This window comes from Lytechinus variegatus, chromosome 8 (genome assembly GCF_018143015.1).
Source record: "Lytechinus variegatus isolate NC3 chromosome 8, Lvar_3.0, whole genome shotgun sequence".
In the NCBI taxonomy this organism is placed as follows: domain Eukaryota; kingdom Metazoa; phylum Echinodermata; class Echinoidea; order Temnopleuroida; family Toxopneustidae; genus Lytechinus; species Lytechinus variegatus.
The window spans coordinates 20,205,388-20,229,136 of NC_054747.1; the positions used below are offsets into that span (position 1 = coordinate 20,205,388).

At 36.6% G+C, this 23,749-nt stretch overlaps 1 protein-coding gene across 1 annotated transcript in view; it reads left to right on the top strand.

The window, feature by feature from the left end:
- The window catches only part of LOC121420125, a 97,756-nt gene that overhangs the window by 743 nt on the left and 73,264 nt on the right, over positions 1-23,749 (top strand). The window contains exons 3-8 of the mRNA XM_041614662.1: positions 476-499; positions 1,072-1,095; positions 2,811-2,923; positions 18,252-18,313; positions 19,261-19,436; positions 21,501-21,527. Of these exons, the coding sequence (XP_041470596.1) occupies positions 476-499; positions 1,072-1,095; positions 2,811-2,923; positions 18,252-18,313; positions 19,261-19,436; positions 21,501-21,527 (426 nt within the window). The remainder of the gene's footprint in view (positions 1-475; positions 500-1,071; positions 1,096-2,810; positions 2,924-18,251; positions 18,314-19,260; positions 19,437-21,500; positions 21,528-23,749) is intronic.

A 23,749-nucleotide genomic window follows, 5' to 3' on the forward strand; every position in this document is an offset into this window, starting at 1 on the left:
ATTATCATAATTATTATCATCATTATAATCATCATCATCATTATCACTATCATTATTTTTTGTAGTACTAGTCGTAGTAGTATAGTAATCATGATATAGTAGTAATGTTTTGGTATGTTTATTATTTTTATGTGAAATGAAAATCAATAAAAGAATGAAGTAGTGAAAAAATAAACAAACAAACAAATAGATAAATAAGCAAGTAAATAAATTAATAAGTTAATACAAACAATTCAATTCAGAGAACGAAAAATTAATCACTTGAATACCAGCCGGGGCCTAAAATAATTATCTTAACTATGACCATGGTCCTTTAGCCCCACTTCCAGTGGTAAAATAAACATAAAATTGTTATATGATATTTCATTTCAAAATACATGTACATGCATAATTAACTATGTTTCTATATAATTTTGTTTTTAATAATAAAAGGATAATTATTGACACATTTCTTTTCGTTGTTTTGAACATGCAGCTACCCAACCACCTATTCAGACTGGTAAGTTTGCTGTTGGAATTGTGCAAGGAAATACCAACACATTTTATCAATTTCCACATTATTACAATTATCATTATTATTATTATCATTATTATTATTATTATCATAATTATTATCATCATTATCATCATCATCATCATTATCACTATCATTATTTTTAGTAGTACTAGTCGTAGTACTATAGTAATCGTGATATAATAGTAATGTTTTGGTATGTTTATTATTTTCATGTGAAATGAAAATCAATAAAAGAATGAAGTAGTGAAAAAATAAACAAAGAAATAAACAAACAAACAAATAGATAAATAAGCAAGTAAATAAATTAATAAGTAAATACAAACAATTCAATTCAGAGAACGAAAAATTAATCACTTGAATACCAGTCAGGGCCTAAAATAATTATCTTAACTATGACCATGGTCCTTCAGCCCCACTTCCAGTGGTGAAATAAACATAAAATTGTTAGATGATATTTCATTTCAAAATACATGTACATGCGTATCTATGTCTGTGTTTATTAAAAGGACAATATTATTATTGACACATTTCTTTTCGTTGTTTTGAACATGCAGCTACCCAACCACCTATTCAGATTGGTAAGTTTGCTGTTGGAATTGTGCAAGGAAATACCAACACATTTTATCAATTTCCACATTATTACAATTATCATTATTATTATTATCATAATTATTATCATCATTATTATCATCATTATCACTATCATTATTTTTAGTAGTACTAGTCGTAGTATCATTAATATCATTATTATCATTATTATTACTACTATCAAATTGTCTCAGTGATGTCCATTGTAAATTAGGAAGCTTTTATGGATTGCAATGGGCATGTGACAAAAATTCTGCATATTTACATTGAAGTGAAATAATTATGCGAAGTATGAATACATTAAAATCGCATTGTCCTGTCACTCCGTATGTGTAAATTCGGCATCATGTGCTAACTAATGCCGAGTGTTTAATCCAGTGGTCGGAATGTTTATATTTGGATCAGTATTCATTTCATCTGAGAGGGAAATGAAGAGTTTATTTGAAAAGAGGTTAGGTCCACTTTGGACCATTTCGAGAAAAACCATGTTTTTTATTCTCCTTTATTGCAATATTCTTATGAGAAACTTAATTGTCATGATGTCCTACCCTATCATGTGAACATACAATTGGGTATAAAATAAATCTACCTGTCTTCATTTTTTTTCTATATATCTTTAAAGAATTATCATTGTGAACCTAACCCCTTTTGCAACTAAACTGAAATTAATCCAATCTCTTTTGATAAAAAAAAGTTAATTTTCTTTGCCACTTCCATTCACGTTTTCATTTGAATTGCAAATTTTCTTTGGTATCATCGAAGTGACTAAAAATTTAGAGGTTTTGAGAAATAAAAAAAATATGAAAAATAGACCTAACCTTTATTGACAAATGAGTTGCTGAGAAAAGTTTTGTTGCAAAGGGTTTAGGTCTGCTCCAAGAAAATCATTTTTTTTAATTCTCCCATATTGCAATATTCTCATGCAAAACTGAATTTCCATGATACCCTACCGTGAGAACATAAAATTGGTTATAAATGAAATCTAACTGTCTTCATATTTTTTATGATATTCTTTTACAAAAAAAATCAATGTGGACCCCTTTTGCAACTAAACTAAAATAGACCGAACCCCTTTTTAAAAAAAATTTTAGTTCACTTTTTAATAGGAATTTTAACTTTTCTTTGGAATCATCTTATAGAGCTCCTATACATTGAGACATAAAAATCAAATTTGATGAAAAATTGACCTAACCCTTTTTTGCAAGTGAGCTCTTCAAATATGATAACATTCCCAACAGAATAGGGGAATGACGCCCCCCCCCCTCGGTTATCTAAGTAAATAAGGTGAAAAAGAAAGAAGAATTTAGCGAATATGAGAAAGGATGAGAGTCAATGACAACTTCGCAAAGAGGTTCCATGACATTTAGCTCCAGCGACAATTGTTCTGGTGAAGAAAAAAACTGCTCGTTAATCCGAACAATAAATTGTAACCTCCAAACCTAAATACACCTCAATCCTACAATCTTTACATTATTCTGAACCAATAAATCTAACCCTACGCCCTCTGAGATACTAAGACCGGAGCAAATTAATGCGGTCGTGTCATCAAGAAGGTTGATAGAATAAATGGTTAACTTGTGTCCCAACCTTTTGCATCACCGATACTACCTTTATGGAATCAATAAAGTTAGACACATCCCTTTATGTATCATACAGTTTTTGTATCACAAGTTTGATGATATTGCTGTGCCATTTTTCTTCATAGATTACATCGGTGCCCAGTTGAATATTACTTTCAATGACAAGAATTTCACCGAAGCTTTGAACGATCCCACCTCTCCTGAATATCAGGCTTTAGTTGACGAAGTTATCGACTTGGTAAGTTAGAGCAGATACGAAGCTATAGCGCCATCTCGAGTCTTCAATTACTCATGGTATCACAGGCCTAATTCATTCCCCATAGACTCGTGTGTTGAAGTGGCACTTAAAAAGAATTCATAAAAAATAAGGAGGAAATTCGAGGGTTGAATGTTTTCTACTAGTGGATAGGATAAATGTCTGACATTCCATATCTGACCAGAAAAGGGTACCTCGACCGGCTCATTTTAGAAATAAATCAGCATTTACGAAGACTACACCTGACGGGACCAAGGAAAAAGAAATATTTAAATTTTATTTTTTTCCATTTTAAGAAAACAAACGTTAATAATATGATATATACTATGGCGAAAATAGTCAAATTGACTGGTTGCCAAATAAAAATAAGAACCCCCCCCCCCCAATTCATCACTTGAGAGAGTAAAATAACCATAATTCTTCCGCCAGTAAAAATATAGTTCCATAGTGGTGAAATATCTTTCCACTTTGGAAAAGTAAGTTAGTAGGTACCCTCACTAGAATCAGTGTTGGATTATCAGTCATATTCATACATTTTTGTCAATCAGCAATATCAAATTCAAAAATTGAGCAATGGGTTGGCTCGAATGAATATCTTTTGCCTGCCAGTTGTGATTAGGCCCGTGCAGCATCATACCTCAGTTTCCTGACCCAAAGTGTTAGTGCAGTCTAGAAAAATAGAACCACTTGAATGGTAACATGCTAATTAAAGATAAATTCCAGTATTGGTAACGATCTCAAAATGACTTTTTACAGAATCTAATATAATGACCACCCAAGTGTCTGTTTGTATGAATAAAAAATATGTGCCAAAGGATTCTGGAAGAAATTGTGTAATTGCTGAGAAATAAGCAAAACAAGCGCGGATTCGGTCACTTCCGTCGGGTCTTTATTCCAGAAATAATAATACACTGTCCCACGTGTGCCTATCTGTGTTGGTGATCTTCAGTGTAAACATTTTTCAGCGTAGATTTCAAGATTTCACAAAGTTCAGTTTATGTAACTGTACCAGATCTAGATCCTCGATGATATACTGACAATTAAGCCTGGTTTTACAGACTTTCTCATGAAATCAGTGTTTACTGCAACTACTGGAATTTCTCTTTAACCACTCAATGCATTTATACCGCAATAATTATGCTACCAAGTAGCAAAACAATTACCTTTCCTCTCAAAACAGTTTAGTTTATCTATACAAATACAATTATAGGTCAAATTATTCTCTGTAATTATAGTAGATAACTGAAAACGTATATTTCAAAACTATGTAATTAATAACACACGGTCAATGAGAGACCACACAACAGTTGGTCGATGGGTCATGATACAATGATTTGCATGTGCAATCGTGTTTCAATCAGGGTTTAGACCTGCAGACTTATGTCGATCTTATCAAGGAGACAGGCCTAGGCCGAAATTTATACCTAATATGTAGGCGTTTATTGTTAAAAAATCAATTCTTAAATAATTCTTCCCAAAAGTAAAACGAAATAACTAAATTTTGCACTTTTTACCAAATGCGCTTATTGGGGTCAAATAAGGGGGAGGGGGGGGGGGATTATACTCACAGTGTTTGGCATCCTGGAATGTGCCAATGTAAGGGCATAAGGGCCTATTAAGTCACCTTGTTGTTAGAAAAATTCCATAAAGTGGGAATGGATTTGAAATGAAAATCCTTGATCATAGGGCCCAGGGAACGCGAGAGCGGGGGGGGGGGGCTTCAGCCACCCACTTTTTTCCAAAACCGTGTACAAAAACGAAAAAAATACCATAGGATTGTGATTTTCTTTGCATTTAATTCAGCCACCCCCACTTTGAAAGCCGTTCTGTGGCCCCTGGGGCCTACCTCACATTTTCGATTGTTGTCCCCCCTTGTGGTTTTCCTATATGAAGCCCCGGTATGATGCGCGGCGCAGGTCAAGGATTTTTTTTTAAGAGGGTTCATTTTGTCCTAAATATTTTGTACAAGCAAAAAGGAAAACCCACAAAACCCTTGACCCTAGGATCAAGCCTGAATTATCTTTGAAAAAAAAAGAAAAGAAATCCGTGGTGCTAAATATGCGGATGAGAGGGGGGGGGGGTTGTATCCATTGCGCCGCCCCGTTACTGTTGCTATAGCTTGCAAACTTTCGTACAATCAGAATTCGTGTGAAAAATTCTTAGCTTTGATTGGTCAATAATTTGGTGATGGAGGCGTGGCTGAGGCATGCGGGATATGCGACGAAAAATAAAGCAGCACCCAGATAGACCGACCCAGACTCTTTTAGCTTGGACCTTGCATGGTTGGTATGTCCATGATGACTATGAAAGTTGGTTACCGATAACTTTATTCCTTACTTTATATCGGTGAAATGTCTGCAGATGAAACAAGTTCATGTAAGTAGATATAAACGTTGGGCTTAACTGCACGTAGAATCTTTGTTACATTCTGCTCGGTCAAACGAGTAGGTATTGTTTTGATTGTCTAGTCCCACATGTTGATTTTTTTGTTTGTTGACCACTCTCTCTCTCTTCGGTGATCCTCCACTGTTCTGGAGATTCTAAGATACAAATAGAACAATTCCCAGTCAGGTAAATCACAGGTTCAGCAACAGGTTGGAACGGTAGCCATGCATTTTATGTAGGAAAAAGAGAGATTTAAGGAGCAGACAGTTATTGACTTCGGATGGGAGACCAGCTTTGATGGGTTAATAAGGTAGCACAGGTGAATTGGTGTGGGTCATCACTCTAGGCGACACCGCAATACTTACCCGTGTTAAGAAACTGGGACTCCACTCACGCGCATTTGGGCCGCCCTAGCTTAGAACTAAGCTTTCTTTCCGTAAAAAAAAATTATTCTTATGATTAAATAAATATTACTTAATACATGAATACTGTTAAATCGGTACTCACCGGTTCTCTTCTTGAATTTTCTGCCAATTTCCCACGCTGCTGGCTACAATTCCGCGTTAAATTTTGTCGCCATAGACAGCTGTTCATGCAACTTTATTTATAAATGGAGCGCCCTTTACGAGAGTTGTTAATGCCGCGGAGAAATCGTTAGGCATTTTGGCCTGTGTTCAAGGCGTAGCTGTTCTATTTTTTTATAAAATTATGTGTGAGATCGAAATCTCAGCGAGTAAACACTCTTCCATATGGAAGAGTGTAGACTCGCTGTGATATGATCCCGATAGGGAGGCGCAACACCCCCACCCACATGGGCGCAAACCCCAGGGCCGGGGGACATGTCCCCTCACCCAAAATAGTAGGGGGCACATTATGAAATGTCCCCCTACTATTTTTGGTCATTTCATTCAAAATCGAAATGTATTTTGGAAGAGACGATCTTACTTTTGGCATGCCCCCTTTTTTTGCTTGTTTGCTTGTCAAATTTCTTTTGGTCAAGATGACCTTCTTTAGAGGGTGATAAACCTTCTTTTTTTTGTTTGTTTTTTGCTTGTCAAATTTTCCAGCCCCTGGTCCCCCTACCTTTGGGGAGAGATTTCCGCCCTTGCAAGTAGACATACTCTTGATATTGTTTGCGAATCTGCACGGGCGTCGATCGAGGGCTGGGGATGAGGAAAAGCGGTGAGACGAGAAAAAAAATAGAACTTAGAAGGGAAAAGGCGACAGAAAAAAAGTGAACGAAAGAAAAATTAATGGAAAATAAAAGGGAAGAGAAAATAGGGAGAAATGTGATGGGTAAAATAAATTATGGGAAAAGAGTACAGAAAAAAAGTGAACGAAAGAAAAATTAATGGAAAATAAAAGGGAGGAGAAAATAGGGAGAAATGTGATGGGTAAACAAAATTATGGGGAAAGAGGACATAAAAAAAGTGAACGAAAGAAAAATTAATGGAAAATAAAAGGAAGGAGAAAATAGGGAGAAATGTGATGGGTTACGTCGAGATTTCATGTGCCCGTGCAAAAAGAAATGAGCAGAGGTTGACATGTTGTCCGTTTGGGCAAATGCCTGTCTATATTTCTCGGACTGGCGCTCGTGTTGCAAAAATTATTACCGTAAGCTGATGAATCACTGCTTCATGTATACCGACAGTGACAGGATTTAGCCAGGGGCGGATCCAGCCTTCGCCAATAGGGGGGGGCGGAAATTTTTTCAGCCATATTTCCCCCGATCGGCCGCTCGAATATGATTTTTTCCGGGATTTTTTTGTTTCTTTGAAGGGGTAGTCCTAAATGGTCACTTTTTAGATTTATTCTTATGAAACATAAATGTATAATACCATAACCCTTATTTGTATAATGCGAGTGGAAAGCGAGAGCTAAATTTTTTTGTAAATTTTATGTACTTTTTCCTAAAATTTTAAACATTCTGGGAAATGTTTGTTTTCCTGAAAAAAAAATGTGTATGCAAGTTAATAATTACTACGAACGTAAAGAGTGAGCAGAAATGAAGTGATGGAAAAAGTATTGTTAGATACTTGCTTGCAGTTGGCCATGAAGACGTTACACATTTTAAAAAATCAAATAATGTGAGCGCGAAGTGCGAGCCGAAATTTTTTGACATTTTTACCTGAGGAATGGAAATTCTTAGACGTTTTGTAACTTAACTGAATAGGTATATAATTAAACATGCGAGCACGAAGCGTAAGCAAAAAAAATCGAGATTTAGACCTGCTGAACAAGACACTCTGTTTAATTAGTATTGTAAATCATGAAAAGGATGAGTAAGTGGGGATCTTCCTTACATTAATAATGCGAGCGCAGAGCGCAAGCAGAAATTTTGTGTATACGTTTTGAACTGCTCAAAATTGTACCTGTTATGGACTGCTTGCATTTAGCCATGAAGACTGCATATTTCAACATTCAAATATTGCAAGCGCGAAGCGCGAGCTGAAAAATTTTGACCTTTTTTACCTGAATAATGAAATGCTAAGCACTTTTTGTAATCTTGGAATGACTCTAAGTATTTTATTGATGCGAGCGCGAAGCGCGAGCGGAAAAATTCTGGACGCACTATTCATGTTTTATCATGAAAAGGATAAGTTATTTATCTGCGAGCAGACACTTTTTGATATTGTGATCTGAAACTGGATAATGATTTAAATAGAGAACAATCTGCGTATCTGAATTAACGTGTGTTTTAGATTTCGACCTAGAATTTGGGTATTCTAAGTAACTTTCTTATCATGAAAATCAATAAAGAGAGCGCAAAGCGCGAGCTAAAAATATATGATATAACAAAGGGTGAATTTAAGCTCTGTAATGCAAACACTTTGTGGGAAAATTGTGAATTGTGATGGATCACAGTTAAAAAAGAGCTGATGTATTTTATTTTTATTACTTTGAGTTTTAACATAGGACCGGAACATGCTATGAGGGCATTATGTCATCATATGAAAATGATGACCATCTTCCTATTTCTCTCGCATGGGAGCGCGAAATGTGTTAATATTATGGCCTGAAAACTGGACATTTAAAGCACTTTGTAATTATGCATAAGAGGCATTATATATCTATCAATGCGAGCAGAAATCGCGAGTCGAATTTTTTGATAAACTGTCATCAAATTAGTTTGATTTAGAATTAATATTGGGATATACATAACCGACTAATCAAAATGCTAGCGTGCGGCGCTAGCTGATACGTTTTAAAAATCTGACCTGAATAGGGAACTTTTTTGAGAATTTTATGGAATACAGGAAAATAATAGGTACCTGAAAATTCAAATTTTGCGAGCGCGCAGCGCAAGCAGAAAATGATAATGTTCAGACGATAACACAGACATTTTTACAGAGCACTTTTTAAAAATCAATTTGTAAATGAAACAAAATAATGAAAGTTCAATTTCCCAGCTGAAATATGTTTTGTATATTGACTTCAAAGTTTGATTTTTCAAGCTCCATACTGAGCAAGATATGCAAATACCCTAAAAGACAATAAGGCGCGAAGCGCGAGCGAAAATTTTGTATCCTAACAAATAGATTTAAAAAAAAATTATTTTCAGAGTCTTCCCCTAATGTTATTTCATTTAATCATGTTCCTCCTCTTATGTTTGCCTTTCTTCTTTTTTCCTCTCTTTTCCCTTCCTTTTCTCCTTTCTTTTTTTTCTTTTTTTGCTCCGCCAATAGGGGGGCCTGGGCCCCTCGGCCCCCCTGGATCCGCGTATGTTAGCGGTTGTAGGTATAAATCGCGCTCTAACGCTCTAAAACTGTGTTCTTTATCAAAAAGCTGTCTTTCATATTCATTTTGTTCGCAAAAGAATATAAAGTTAATTTCAATCATTGTATATAGTTATCCTGTTTATGATAAAAATACTTAGAAATTGGGTTAGGTTAGGGTTATCAAATTATCAGGGCAGAAAATATATATTTTTTTCTCATTTTGCGCGTCGAGCTGGCACTATTTGATCTGTGAGATTATTTTTTTTAAGACATTCATTGTATTCACAGCAATAATTATTACCGTAAACATTGCGCACGCGCCGCATGAATTATGTAGATCAGGTGAATAACTTACCGCTACACACGAGCAGTTGCTCTATATATTCTATGTAATATAATATATAGAGCAACTGCCCATTTTTAATGGTCCATAATATACCCACTTTCTTCTTTTTTGGAACGAGTATGAATTTATCTACTGATATACTGAATGTACAATAAAAGTCATTATCATGTATTTCTTGGCATTTCATTTACTTTTTTTACCATAATTATATCACACAGCTGCTCGCATAGGCCTACGCCGTCACAAATAACAAAACAAAATCTCACTTTTTTTCTTTTTTGGTGGGGGATGGATTTTCCATACGCATACGTACAATTTTTCAAATTATTTTTTTCTGCTATTTTCATAATAAACTTTAAATGATTTCGCCTTTGCACTATTATTTTTTTAAAGACAAAATTACATCATCATCATATCATCGTCACCAACTTCATTCTCATCTTTATCACCACTACCACCATCATCATCATCATCACCGCCACCATCACCACCACTATCATCTTCACCAAGATAATTTTCATCATCATTATCATCATTGCCATCATCGTTTTTTTTTTCTTATTTTTTCTCCTTCCTGCTTTTTTCCCTTCCTATTTTCCTCTTTTTAGAGGGCACACCACCACGCCCCCTTACTGGATATCCGCCTCTAACGTTTGTTGTTGTATATAAGTTGGCGGATGCCTCATGAAATGAAATAAGATAAAATAAGGAAAGGGAAACTAATTAGAAAAAGGACTGAGGAGAAGAAAAAAGAAAGCCAAACAAACAAGAAAAAACAATATCAAAATTTTGTTGTAAAGTCTTCTACGTCAGTTTAATAATTATGTTTTCAATGAAATGAGAACATAAAAAAATGAAACAAGTAAGATGGGCTATACATCGTAGCAAAGAAATAGAGGGAAGCTCCGAGACAATAAAAAGGGTGAGAAAAAGAAAAGACTTTGAAATACTCACAACACGAGCATAATAAAAAATTATGGAATAAGCAAGGACAAGTAGCTGAGGGACACCCCCCCCCCTCTCTCTCTAGTTATTTATGTATCAAACTCGCATACACAAGAATTTCTTACTAATCAAAATATTGCGAGCAAAAAGCATGAGCTGACATTTTTTTAAATATTCAAAACTGATAGAGAGACACATTTTAAACAATTCATGAATCATAATAATTATACAACTAGCTTACCAATCGAATCATTCGATTGCGACAAATGATCTGAGAATTAATGCTTTTAGGAATTCATTAAATTAAAGCAAAGTATCTCAACATTAAAATAATTAAGGCGGGCGCAAGCTATCAGCTAATACACCGATAATTTTTTTTTTGACATTTGAAGTATTTTCGGTAATCATGAAAAAGATTGATATTTCATGAAAGCTCAAATCCCGAAGAGCGGAATATATTTATTAATTGACTTTTTAAAAAAATGTTCTAAGCCCCATTTAATATTTGATTATAAGTCGATGCAGTAAAAGCTGAAAAAATAAAGTATTTTGTGTTCCTCTATCATAATTGTCTTTCTCTTTAACCCTGGTTCTTTTTTTTCTGGGGGGAAGCATTTTGGTTAAAAAAAGAGAGAAAAAAGATAATTGCTGGCTTGTGGACGCCCGGTGTGGACGGTGGTAGGGACACCCCCGCCCCCCCGTAGTTACGCCAATATGGGACCAAATGATCCTAAATGTCCGAGGCGAAACTTGTGCAATCAAACGTTATTTCTGAATAAATTAAAGCTTGCGCTGTTCAACTTCAATCTCTTTCAGCTAAATTTGCGATGAACGCTGCGTTATGAAATATATAATTATCAACATCTGGCGAAAAGAATAACCGACCGATCACCTGACGAGAACGCGTATTACGTGATCTGCATATCAGGTCCGATCGCGAGTCAGAAGTGAAGGACAACTGCCAAGAAAATCAGAAAAAAGTCGTCAAAATGTAAGTTCCCCTTCATTTCTTTCAATTTTTTGTTACTTATTCAAAAATAAATGTCTCATTAAAGCAAAATTTCAACAAAAGCCTCAAATTTAGCTAGTACTTTTGTTGAAATTACAATAAATTTAGATCCACATAAATCTCTAACCCAATTTTAGCACTGATGTCGCCTATGAGGTCCATACATGTAATGTTTGGACCTCATTGGTACTAGGAGTGTGGGTCATCAGCAGTATACACGTCTAGATAAAGTGGGAAGTCAGTGAGACACTCCTTTACTCTGAGTATGAAGTCTTGGCGGAGGTGGTCAAGAGCGGAGCAAGATCCAACAAAATGTTCAACTGTCTCATCATCACTCTAGGGCCTAGGCGACACCGCAATACTTACCCGTGTTAAGAAACTGGGACTCCACTCACGTGCATTTGGGCCGCCCTAGCTTAGAACTAAGCTTTCTTTCACGAAAAAAATTGAATATTCTTATAATTCAATACATGTTAATAATTACATTAGTTCTGTTAAATAGGTACTCACCGGTTCTTTTCTTGAATTTTCTTGAAAATTCCCACGCTTCTGGCTTCAATTCTGCTATAAATTCTGTCGCCATAGACAGCTACACATGCAACTTTATTTATTAATGAGCGCCCCTTACGAGAGTCGCTAATGTTGCGAAAAAATTGTTAGGCATTTTGGCCTGTGGTCAAGGCGTTCTTCTGTTCTATTTTTTTATAGGTATGAGATCGAAATCACAGCGACTATTCACACTGTTCCATAATGATTCCGAAAGGAGGTGCAACACCCCCCACCCACATGGGCGCAAATCCCAGGGGGACACTTCCCCCTAACCCAAAATAGTAGGGGCACATTATCAAATGTCCCCCTACTATTTTTGTTCTTTTATATATGATGGAAAGAAATAGACCTACATCATTTAAATCGAAGTAAAACATGTATTTTGAACGAGACGACCTTCTTTTGGCGGTGATAAACCTTCCTTTTTTTTTTTGGTTAGTTTTTTTTTTTTTTTTTTTTTTGCCTGTTTTCCAGCCCCTGGTCCCCTACCTTAGATTTCCACCCTTGCCTCCCACTACTCTTGATATTGTTTGCGAATCTGTTTTGTAAATTAAAGGGGAATTTCACCCTGATAAAAAGATGATGAAAATATGAGAAAAATCATTTCAAAATATCGATGAAGGTGTTATTTGACAAAAAATGGAGTTGATAGAATTTAGAATGCTTGATTTATTGTGACGTCTATAACGAGCAGTTGCTCTATCCTAAATATAAAATGCCCAAATTTCCCATTTTTAATGGTCCGTAACGACCCACTTTTTTTCTTTTTGATAACAAGTATGAATTGATATACTAAATGTACCATAAAAATCATTATCATGTATTTCTTGACATTTCATTTACTTTTTTACCATAATAATAGCTGCTTGCAAAGGCCTACGCCGTCACAAAAAAACCCGGGGGGGCACTTACATTGACGAGTGGATACCATGCGCGACCAAAAAAACATGTAAAAAGGATGTCCTTTTCACGATAGGGCACGTTATCTACATAACGTGATAAGGGTGTCAAAAACACAAAAATAACGAAAAAAGGGTATCTATTAATTCGCTAGGAAAACCGTCGTGTTTAGGGTCTAATTTGCGGGGATGATAAAACAAAATCAAAATGTTTTATAAAGGATGTCCTTTTTGCTCCAACACTTCGTGTTTAGAGTCCGATTTGCGCGAGGTGTAGAAGGTGGGGTCGTACTAAACCAAATAAGGTAAAGCCAACGACCGAAGGACCCGTAACAATAAAATATTCCTGTACTTGTTTAGGGGTTCATTTCAGGGAATATTTGCCAAGAGTATCGTTTTGTTTCCAATACTTGTTAAGAGTAGGGTTTCACACGCCAATACTTGTTAAGGGGTGCATTTTCAGAATATGGAAATTACGTGTTTAGGGTGCTTTTCGAGACCCCATGGTCGCGCATGGTATCCACTCGTGAATGGAAGTGGCCCCCCCGGCAAAAAAAATCTTACCTTTAAAAAAAATTGATGGGGGATGGATTTTCCTCGAACGCATACCAATTTTTTTTCTGCTATTTTCATAATAAACTTTAAATGAATTCAACTTTGCACTACTTAATTTTTTCAAAGACAAAATAACAAAATTACATCTCGTCATCATCATCATCACCACTATCATTAGCATCACCATCATCATCACCACAACCGTCACCACAACCATCATCATCACCAAGATAATTTTCATCATCATCATTGCCATCATCATCTTTTTTTTTTCTTTATTTTTTCCCCATCCCTTCTTTTTTTTTCTTCCAATATTCCTCCTTTTTTTTAGAGCGGCACACCGTCATGCTCCCTCACTGATTATCCGCCTCTATATGCTTGGTGTTGTATAAATTGGCGGATACCTCATAAAATGAAATACTGAAGAGAAAATAAGGAAAGGGAAAAAGTAAGAAGATGAGGAGAAGAAAAAAAGAAAGCCAAACAAATGAAACAAAACAATGTCAAAATTTCGTAATAAAGTCTTCTACGTCAGTTTAATAATGATGTTTTCATTGAAATGAGAACAAAAAAAGAATTGAAACTATAGGCGGCGGAAGCGGGGACGTTCCCCCCTAAATTTGTTGTTGACCTTTTTTTTTTTGCTTGTCAATTTATTTTCCTACGTCCCCCCCTAAAATGTTTGGGTTGAGAGCCTTTTTTTTTTGCTTGTCAAAATTTTTTAGGTTGTCCCCTCCTAAAATTTGGGGCTTCCGCCGCCAATGATTGAAACAATGAGGTAAAAAGGACTACATTATATAGTGTAAAGAAATAGAGGGAAGCTCCGAGACAATAAAAAGGTTGAAAAAGAAAAAAATGTGAAAACACAAAGCTCTCACAACATGAGCATAATAACAAATAATAACAAATAAGCGAGGACAAGTAGCTGAGGGACCCCCCCAACTCTCTCTCTCTAGTTATCTATCTATCTATCCGACTCGATTATATAAGAGAAGAATTTACTAATCAAAATATTATGAGCAAAAAGCACGAGCTGATATTTTCTATGAATATTCAAAACTGATAGAGAGACGCAATCGAATTATTCGATTGCGACAAAATTGATGATCTGAGAATTTATTGTTTTTAGGAATTCATTAAAAGCATAAAGTTGATCAGCATTAAAATATGGCAGGCGCAACGCATGAGCTAAAGCTTTATAGGCATACACCGATAAAAAATTTTAAGTATTTTTGGTAATCATGAAAAAAATTGATATTTCATGAAAGAAAGCTCAAATCCCGAGGAGGAATATTCTTATGAATTGACTTAAAAAAAAACTGTGGTAAGCCCCATTTAATATTTGATTATAAGTCGAATAAAACAGTAAAAGCTGAAAAACGTTCGCGTGATATTTGGCAACCTCCCCCCCAAAAAAAAATAAATAAAAAATAAAAAAAGTTTTTAACTATAATAATGATCGAAGGTAATTTTGTCTCGCGTAGAACTGGACAAATGAAAAAAAGATTGTCACTAAAAAAATGAAGGTAATTTTGACCCACGTAAAATTTGGCGAGCCCCCCCCCAAAAAAAAAAAAAGGAAAAAAGGTTTTAACAAGCAAAAAAAGGCTAAAAAGAGAAAGAAGAGACAAGAATATGAACGAAATATCCCCATTACAAATAATGCTGTGATCATCATAAGGGAGGGGTCACATAACTAGTATGAACAACGTATTTAATTCCAAAATATTTACTACAAATCTCAATAGGGGGATCGGGCAGAAATGCTCACCCCCACCCCCCCCCCCCCCCGATCCGCCACTGATTCCAATCAATAATGACATTTATCTGCAATACTGATACTTTGAAATCAAGATACGGAAGATTGATACGCTTTACATAAATTATGAACGTCTGACAAAAAGATAATCTACCGATCAGCTGACCAGTTCGCGTATCACTTCGGAGTTGATCACTCGTCGCAGCTGTGTGGAACGCTCACCAAAAATCAACAAAAAGGGCCTGAAATGTAAGTTCAATAGTAATTCATTTTAATTTCAACTCATTTTTTTAAGTATTGAAAGTTTTCCCACCAAATGAAAGTCATATCGCATAACTCCAATATGTATTAAGGCGTACATTTACCAAAGTCTTGGGTTTGAAATCAGAACTGAATTGTCTAACCCATAATTTTGGGTAATGTCGCCTATGAGGTCCATACATGTTAATGTTTGGACCTCATTGGTACTAGGAGTGCTCATCATATGAGTCGCAAAGGGGGCAGGTACGAGTGGAGGACTTTCCCAATGTGTGGAGGCGACAGTGAGTGAGATATGTGGATGAGAGTAGCTGGGCTCTCACAATGAGTGCGAAACGGATTACAGGAGAATGTGAGGACTTCGGATAAAGGAGATTAACTGAGGGTGGTATGTGATCAATCCAGAACTTGAGAGTTGACTTCACACGGATGCCCTGGGCAACGAGATCATTGATGGCAGTGTAGATCTTGTAGGCCTACTTAATCAATTTCTTAAAGGTGGAGTAAGGAAGTGGTTTCAAGATAGTACTGTGAAGATCAGGGAGGTCATACTTTCTCAACGTATCCTGGATGACTTGGATAGTTGGAGTCCATGCTCCGAGAGCTGCCAGAAATGTCCGATATTCGAAGCGGTTGTGGTCCAGATTGGAGAGTTGGCCGAAAAGGAGCAATCTATCGAGATCTATCTGGATGGAGAGAGGCAAGAGGTTGGTGAGAAGATATACAATCTCGTCCGCCGCTGTTATTGGGACTCCAAGAACCCTCTTAAATAGATGCAATTGGGCTTTGTCGAGTTTCTGTAGCATGGATTTAGTGAGTTTAATAATAGGAGCGCCATGCAATATCCTAGGAATACAGAAAGTTCGCCAAAGGTGTGCAATCAGCAAGGGGGAGAGACCGCCAGCATATGCACCAGAGCCAGACAGGGAATAGAATGCACGAAGGCCAGTTCCGATGATGCCGTCAGTAGGATCAGACCGAGGGCCGGATTTTGAAATTCCAAGGTGAGGATGACTGGTTTTTGCATCAACAATACTTCCGTTGACTGTCCAGGAAGATTTTGTGGGATGCTTAGCATTGTTGAAGACAATCACTGCACTTTTGGAAGGATTGATTTTGTAATGCCAGAACTCCGCATAGCTGAATGTGGCATCAAGCATCAGCTGAAGCTCATCTGGAGAGTTGGCTATCAGTGCGACATCATCAGCAAGAACAACAACGCCAGAGAACTGTCATGCTTCAATCCACTACTCATCCTACGAACAACTGGACGTCTGTTCCAGGGAGTTTTTTTAACATTTTATATTTCTCCTGGTACACTGATGGTTTGAGATCGTTAGAAATGCAAAATCCCTCTGACGGGGCTCATCGATTTTTGTCTTAATTATTTCATAAAATTATAAAAAGAACTTTTTTAAGTTTTAGTACCAAAAATAATAGAAAAAAAGTGACTTCCACCAGCTGTCGTGCAACTCCCACTTCCATGGTTTATCCTTAACAGCTGCCAGCCCTATGTTTCGAGGAGTTTTTTAACATTTTTAATTTTTTTAATTTCTCCTCGTACACGGCTCGATATCGTGCAGCCACCATGACACTAGCCTAGCCCTAGGGGTTAACAATGCAACCCCCCCCACTGACGGGTCTCATCGATTTTTATCTTTTTTTAAAAAAAATATGTAAAAAGAATTACCAAAATCATTCTGTTTAGGCCTGAAATGCACCAAAAAGGGGAAAAATAGACTTAAATGGGGAAAAAGAGTGACTTCAGCTGCCGCACAACTCCACTTCCCTGTTTTATCTAAACTTAATACATAAACATATGGCCACTGAGTCCTTGTACAGATCGAGCTAGAACTTCTGTCTCTGTATTTGGTGAATGGAGCCAACGGAGTTCAGCGGAACAACCAACATAACAGAGACCGAAGCTTTTGGTCTATAGGCTTATCCAAACTTAATACATAAACATATGGCCATTGCATTGAACCCCTGTACAGATCGAGTTAGCAGAGTAAATATAACAGAGACTGAAGTGGTTAGTCTATAACCTGTCAAAAAAATTAAGAGTGAGTATGGCTTGGGACTGGGTTACATTGACAGAGTTCCACTTGCAGGACTAGGAGGCAGCGTGGCTCAGTCGGTTAGAGCGCATGTTTCGGATATACATGAGGGGTTCGAGTCCCACTCATGCCGAAACGCGTCTAACAAAAAAAGTGTGACGCTATAAAGCCTATTAACGTTATAGTGTTGTGTGTTAGTGTGCCTCACCACTGGCACTGCATTCAGTGCAGGTGTAAATACGGTTGGAAAAACTCTCTGTCCATCAGAAAGGACGCAAATGTTGGTACCGTGTATAGGAGAGGTACAACCTATGCCAGTTAAAAACCAATACAATAGTCATCAAAGAGTAGGGTTTTCATCCGGTGTATTGCACTTGCCGGTCCCGGCAAAATCCAGGTCAAATACCTGATGTGTTTATGCCCAGGAGGGCCCTGCATCATATACATCGAGATCCAGATAGTATGGTAGCGAGATATAATGCGCCATGAGCCATCTGTGCACGTTTATCAATATATTGAGGCATAACAGATCAGTTACCCAGAATTTAATTTGGGGGGGGGGGGGGTGATGATTGCATGCGAGTAACGTGCTAACACAGAGCGGGCAAGTTGCGCTCCCTAAGCAGTCGGGTGCTGGGTGGGGGTGTTTCAAAGTTAAAGTGCAAGAAGTCGCTACGATTACATGTGATCTACATATTACATTACTTTCTGTGGCTGAGTGTAGATGAGTTGCAGTTTGATTTTCCAAAGTATTGACATGCAACAGCCATCCCCTAATGCTTTTAAGGTTTTTGAAAAAAATTGTATTGCTTTCTTTTTATTAATGTAGATAAATGGACTACTGCAAAATGGATACTACGCCGATGGAAATACAACTGTTGTGGAATTCAGGTAATTCATTTAATTCACGCAGTAGTAATAAATTAGTATTCAGCAATAACATCATTAAAAAGAGCAACAACAGCAACTAACTGATTTAATGTCCATTCAATACATCTATTAATAAAGATATAATTATGCATTGTTTCTTTACATTTCAATCAAAATATTAGTTAAATTTACATGTACCCTTGCAGAGATGCCAAGTTCAAAGACCAGCTATGCATGAGATTTTCTGTGAATCTGAGTGAGATCACAGACATTGTGTACAATGTATATGGGGATAGGCTGTGATAGTTGCGTGAGACAGAGATTTGAGGGGATGAACAAGAGTCCAAAATGCTTGAGTCTCAGGCATAATGCGTGAGACTTGGTAGCTCTGCCCTTGCAAAGCAGAATTCATGTATTTTGTTATGCATGTTTTCTATGACAAATCAGATTTCCATTTGAGATCAAATTTGAAAAGGAATTGCAGGTTTTCAGGAAGAGTAATATTTTTTTGGAAACACAAGGAGGCGCGATAGCTCAGTCGGTAGAGCGGGGGATTCGTATTCTGGTGACCCGGGTTCGATTCCCACTAGGTGCGCTAGTGCCTTTTGGTAAGGCATTAATCCTCAGTACCAGGTCCTTCGGAGGGGACTTTAAGCCGTCGGTCCTCTGGTTGCTTGCTTACAAGCATTGACGCTTTCAAGCATTCACGCTTTCTTAGCAATCGGGTAAAAAAATCACATCCATCCATACAAAATAACTGTCTGTATCTGAGTAATGAGGAAAGTCTGAATTCATATATGAACTCATATTTTTAGTTTAGTGGTATCCTAATGGCATGATACATGTATGTACCAAAGAAGCAAAATGGTAAATTCATTATATCCCAATCACATGACACTGATATTTCCATGATAATTTACATAGCCTATATTTTCATATTTTTTTCAATAAACTATTGTTACATGCAGGCCTGGAAGTATTGTGGTTGTCCTTGTGATAACGTTTGATGCATTACCGGATCCACTCGTTGTCGTTCTAAACGATGGTGGAACTGATACCCTTGCTAATGTCATTGGTCAGGAATTAGTCAGCCTACTCACAGATGGTCTTTCGGATCAAAATGCTGCAGTTGAATTGTCTGACGGTAACCGCTTCTCTATTATTTCCCCTTTTTCAATTTGATCAAAAAAGAAATATTACAGATGTGCTGAAGAAAAACAAATGTTATGTCTTTAAACAGTATTCATATTTAAGGAGAATATCACAGAAAATGGTCCAGTACATGCCCTTAAATGCCATAATTCTCAACATATACTTTAAATAATGGCTGAAAAGATCAGGCCAACATTTTTTGTCAAGTCCCGTATATTAATCCTTAGGTTCAGATTTAATGGACATTTTGAAAAATATTGTGGTAAAGATTAAAATTATCAAATCGTGTTCATGTTATTACGGAAGAATATTATAAACAAATTGTCCACTGCAAAAGGATTGCTTTTCAAGTAATTATTCAGATGTAGCCCTGTACATGCTTATCTTTGTCCAGTGCGTTGGACCTTCGGAAGAATCAAGTCAATTTGAAAATAAAACCTCATTTTGGCAATTCCAGAGATCTAAATGCTTTTTCAGCTAATGCCAGTCCGTGGATTCATAACGAAAAACCTTTTACAGTCACTTGGAGACAGTTTCATGTATTCTAATTCATAATTTTTTTTAATAAAAAATTTGCAATGATAGTTTAATACTAACTGAAATCATGTAATTTGATTCACTGATGTTGTGGCATAGTGGATAAGTCTCCAGACTTTGAACCACAAGGTCCAGGGTTCAAATCCCACTACAGCACTCACATCCTTTGGCAAGGGGCTTATCTACATTTGCCACTCTCCACCCAGGTGTAGTAAATAGGTAGGCGGTAGGAAGAAATTCCTTGAATGCTCGAGCGTCCGATTAGGTTAGCTGTGCTAAAGCTGGGGTAATAGTATGCAGTGATAAAACACATTTATATTAAGTGCTATATAAATGTTGCTTATTGTTGTTACTATTATTATTATTATTATTATCATTATAATTACATGTTATTATCATTTATATTACTATTATCATTTAGTATTAATATTATTATTATAGGAATGGGCTGATTTGTTATCACTGTATATAACAAGTCTTTGTGAAAGTGGGTCCTCGGGGCTAAATGTTACCAAAAGTGAACTGACCGACTTTGCACGTGAGTGGTCTCTCATTCACCAACTTCTTATGTGCTATGAATAGCTACATTTAGTTTTAAAATTGTCCTGGTGGCTGTTTCATAAAGCTGTTCGTAAGATACAAATAACTTTTAAGGCACGACTGGTGATCCTTTCTTGTGCTATGCGATATCCCTATGTAATTGATTTATGACCTAAGAACATGTTCCAGTCGTGCGTAAAATCGTTCGTAACTTTACGAACAGCTTCATGAAACACCCACCTGTTGCAATAAAAAGTACAGAAGTGATGACGTCACAAAAGAGAATTTTTGATACCATAGTTTGGTAGAGCATGATGAAAAACCCCCACTACCAAATTTTGGTGGGAATCGGTTCATGGGGGCCTTAGTCTATGACCTCATGAATACATAATTAACCCCATTGAACATGTTGAAGTCAATGTATTATTTGCCTGGTTCCTAATATTTAGAACCAGGCCAATAATACATTGACTTCATAGGGCTAATTACATATTCATGATTTCATATCTTGGGGCCCCATGGATCGAATCCCACCAAATATGGGTTGTGGGGTTTTTTCATCAAGCATGGTATCAAAAACGCTGACAGGCAAAAAAAAAAAAGAAAATGATGACATCACACTGATTTGTACAGGGAAACTGAAATGTTTTGAGGGGTGGGGGGAGTACTTGTTTTGTTACTAGGGGCCCGTTGCAGAAAGAGTTAAACTCAAGCCAAAAGATATCAATCGCAAAGTCCCAATTGTGCGCTGTTGATTGGTCAAAAATCAAGTTGTGCTTGGTTTTTAGAGTTGCGATTGATTGCAACTCTTTCTGCAATGGGCCCTTGATAACATACTTGTAATTATTGCAATACGAATGTACGGGGTAGTGATCTTGTACAGATATCTTTTAAGAGGGTCATGTGAGGGCCACATGATTAAAGACACCTTTTTTATTAATATTTTATTTCTCTATCTCTTTCTGCTTGTTCAAAACAGTGGTAATTGAAGAAACGACCACAACAGGTAAGCCTGTACTTAGGATCGATAACAGTGACACTAAGGCCCGAATTCACAAAGGTAGTTTGAAAACCAACGGTTGAATCCATGGTTTATGTAGATTTCCTGTATTAATTACGCTTCATTTAGCGCGTATCGGGCGTGTGTATAAAAAATGTCCAATGCTGGTGCGCGCTTTTGTCACAGTGCTCCAAATTGACACCTGTTACCATGGTTAGATACGCTATTTTATTCATGAGTCCACTGTTTTTATTCATGAGCCCACTCTTCAAACAGTGGACTCATGAATAAAATAGCGAATCTAACCATGGTAATAGGTGTAAATTTGGCGCACTTTGACAAAAGCGCGCATCAGCATTTGACATTTTGTATACATGTGCCTGATACGGGCTAAATGAAGCGTAATTTATACAGGAAATCTACATAAACCATGGATTCAACCGTGGGTTTTCAAATCCACCTTTGTGAATTAGGGCCTAAAGGTTTGATAGTGATTGCAACTTATAGTCAGGCAGCATATGTCATCTACTTCGAAAAATTGGCTAAGTCTGATTTTTCACTTTTATGTGATTGGTGACATCATAAGGAACAACTTCCAACTTGGTGACAAATTTCTAATGGTCATCTTGACCATGTGAGGGGTCAAAATTGGGTCAATATGGGTCAATTTTTGGAATTGCCCCGATTGTGTTGAGTCATATATCAAATTGTTTGTCTGGCTATACTGAACAAAAAAGTGTACACAACCATATACTCTTGACTTCCCATTAAAAAGTTATACCCGGAAATGTCAAGAGGTCAACGAACTTTTGTTATATATTACATGGCCAATTACACTGAAGGTGATAAAAAGCTAATATTTTCGTTTTTTCTGTTTTGCATGTGTGTACTTTTTATTTTAATAAGTTCATCTTCAGAATTCGTTACCCAGAAGATATTAAGGGTCAAGACAAGGTCAGGGAAAGGTCAAGAGGTCAACAAACTTTCACTGGTAGCCAAAATACACTATAAAAGCGGTTTGAATTTAGAAGTAGGTTCTTCATTTTGAAAAGTCTCTAAGAAGACATTATCCATTAGATAAAAAGGGGTAAAATGTGCTCATTTAGGAACAAAATAGATAAACAGTGATAGACGTCGAATAGTTTAAGTGTGGTATCATGGTTTATTGCAGGAATACCTTGAAACGACTTGACAAAACCTATAAAAACCGTATCATCTTCATGACGTTATAAGTGCAACCAGCTCTTTCCGAGTTGCTTGATTTAGGAACTCAATTCAAGTTCTTTTCATTTCCAATTTACCAGTCTTTGATATGTAAAGAAACATTTCATCCATTTGCTTTGTACAGAATATTTTAATCAACAGAAAATATTGTAATGTACTGGGGTATATGTGTAATACTATGCTAATAAACACATCGATTGATCAGAGCTCCCAACTCCAAAGAAAGATGCCCAACATCTTATTTGACTTAACTTACGAATAAGATAATGAGGTTAGGATTGAGGATGATATGACAAGTTGGGCTCCAATTGTTCCTTGATTAATTGGAACGAGTGACTGTTATATTATTTCTAACAAAGAGGCAACATTTTTCAGGCATGCTCATTGTAGTCGTTAGTGTCCATTATGCGGATGTGATATATTCTGACCATTTCTGGAGCCAAAAAGGACTGCACAATATTTTTGATTGTGCTGTCATTAACACGGCTTTTCAGGCCTACAATTTTATCAAGTTTTTTTTCCAGAGCATACAACGTGAATCTAAACTTAATACCTGTTCTCACGACAGTGATATGCATAGATGCTGATTGTTCTTTTGTCGTTTTTTTCTCCTACTTTGTGAACTACCTGGATGTTGCCAGAAATAATAATCACATCAAATTTCATTGAAGTAAACCACGGCCATGCCGCAGCGGGCGGAGGTGGCAGCGGCCCCCAGAAATTGTGAAAACTTGCATATTTTTTTTTACTGAAAGATACATAATAATTGACCAAAAGTAAGCACGAAATCTATAAATTTCTCTTTACAATGTTCAAAAGCGGCCCCGATGATTAGCTCAGAACAGCACAACACCAGAATTGTGTAGTCCTTTTTGCTGGCTCCAGAGATCGAGTAATGGTCACAATATATTACATCAGCATAATTGACATACACTTCTACAATACGCATGCCTGCATAATGTTGCCTCTTTGTCAGAAATAATACAACCGTCACACATTTTGAA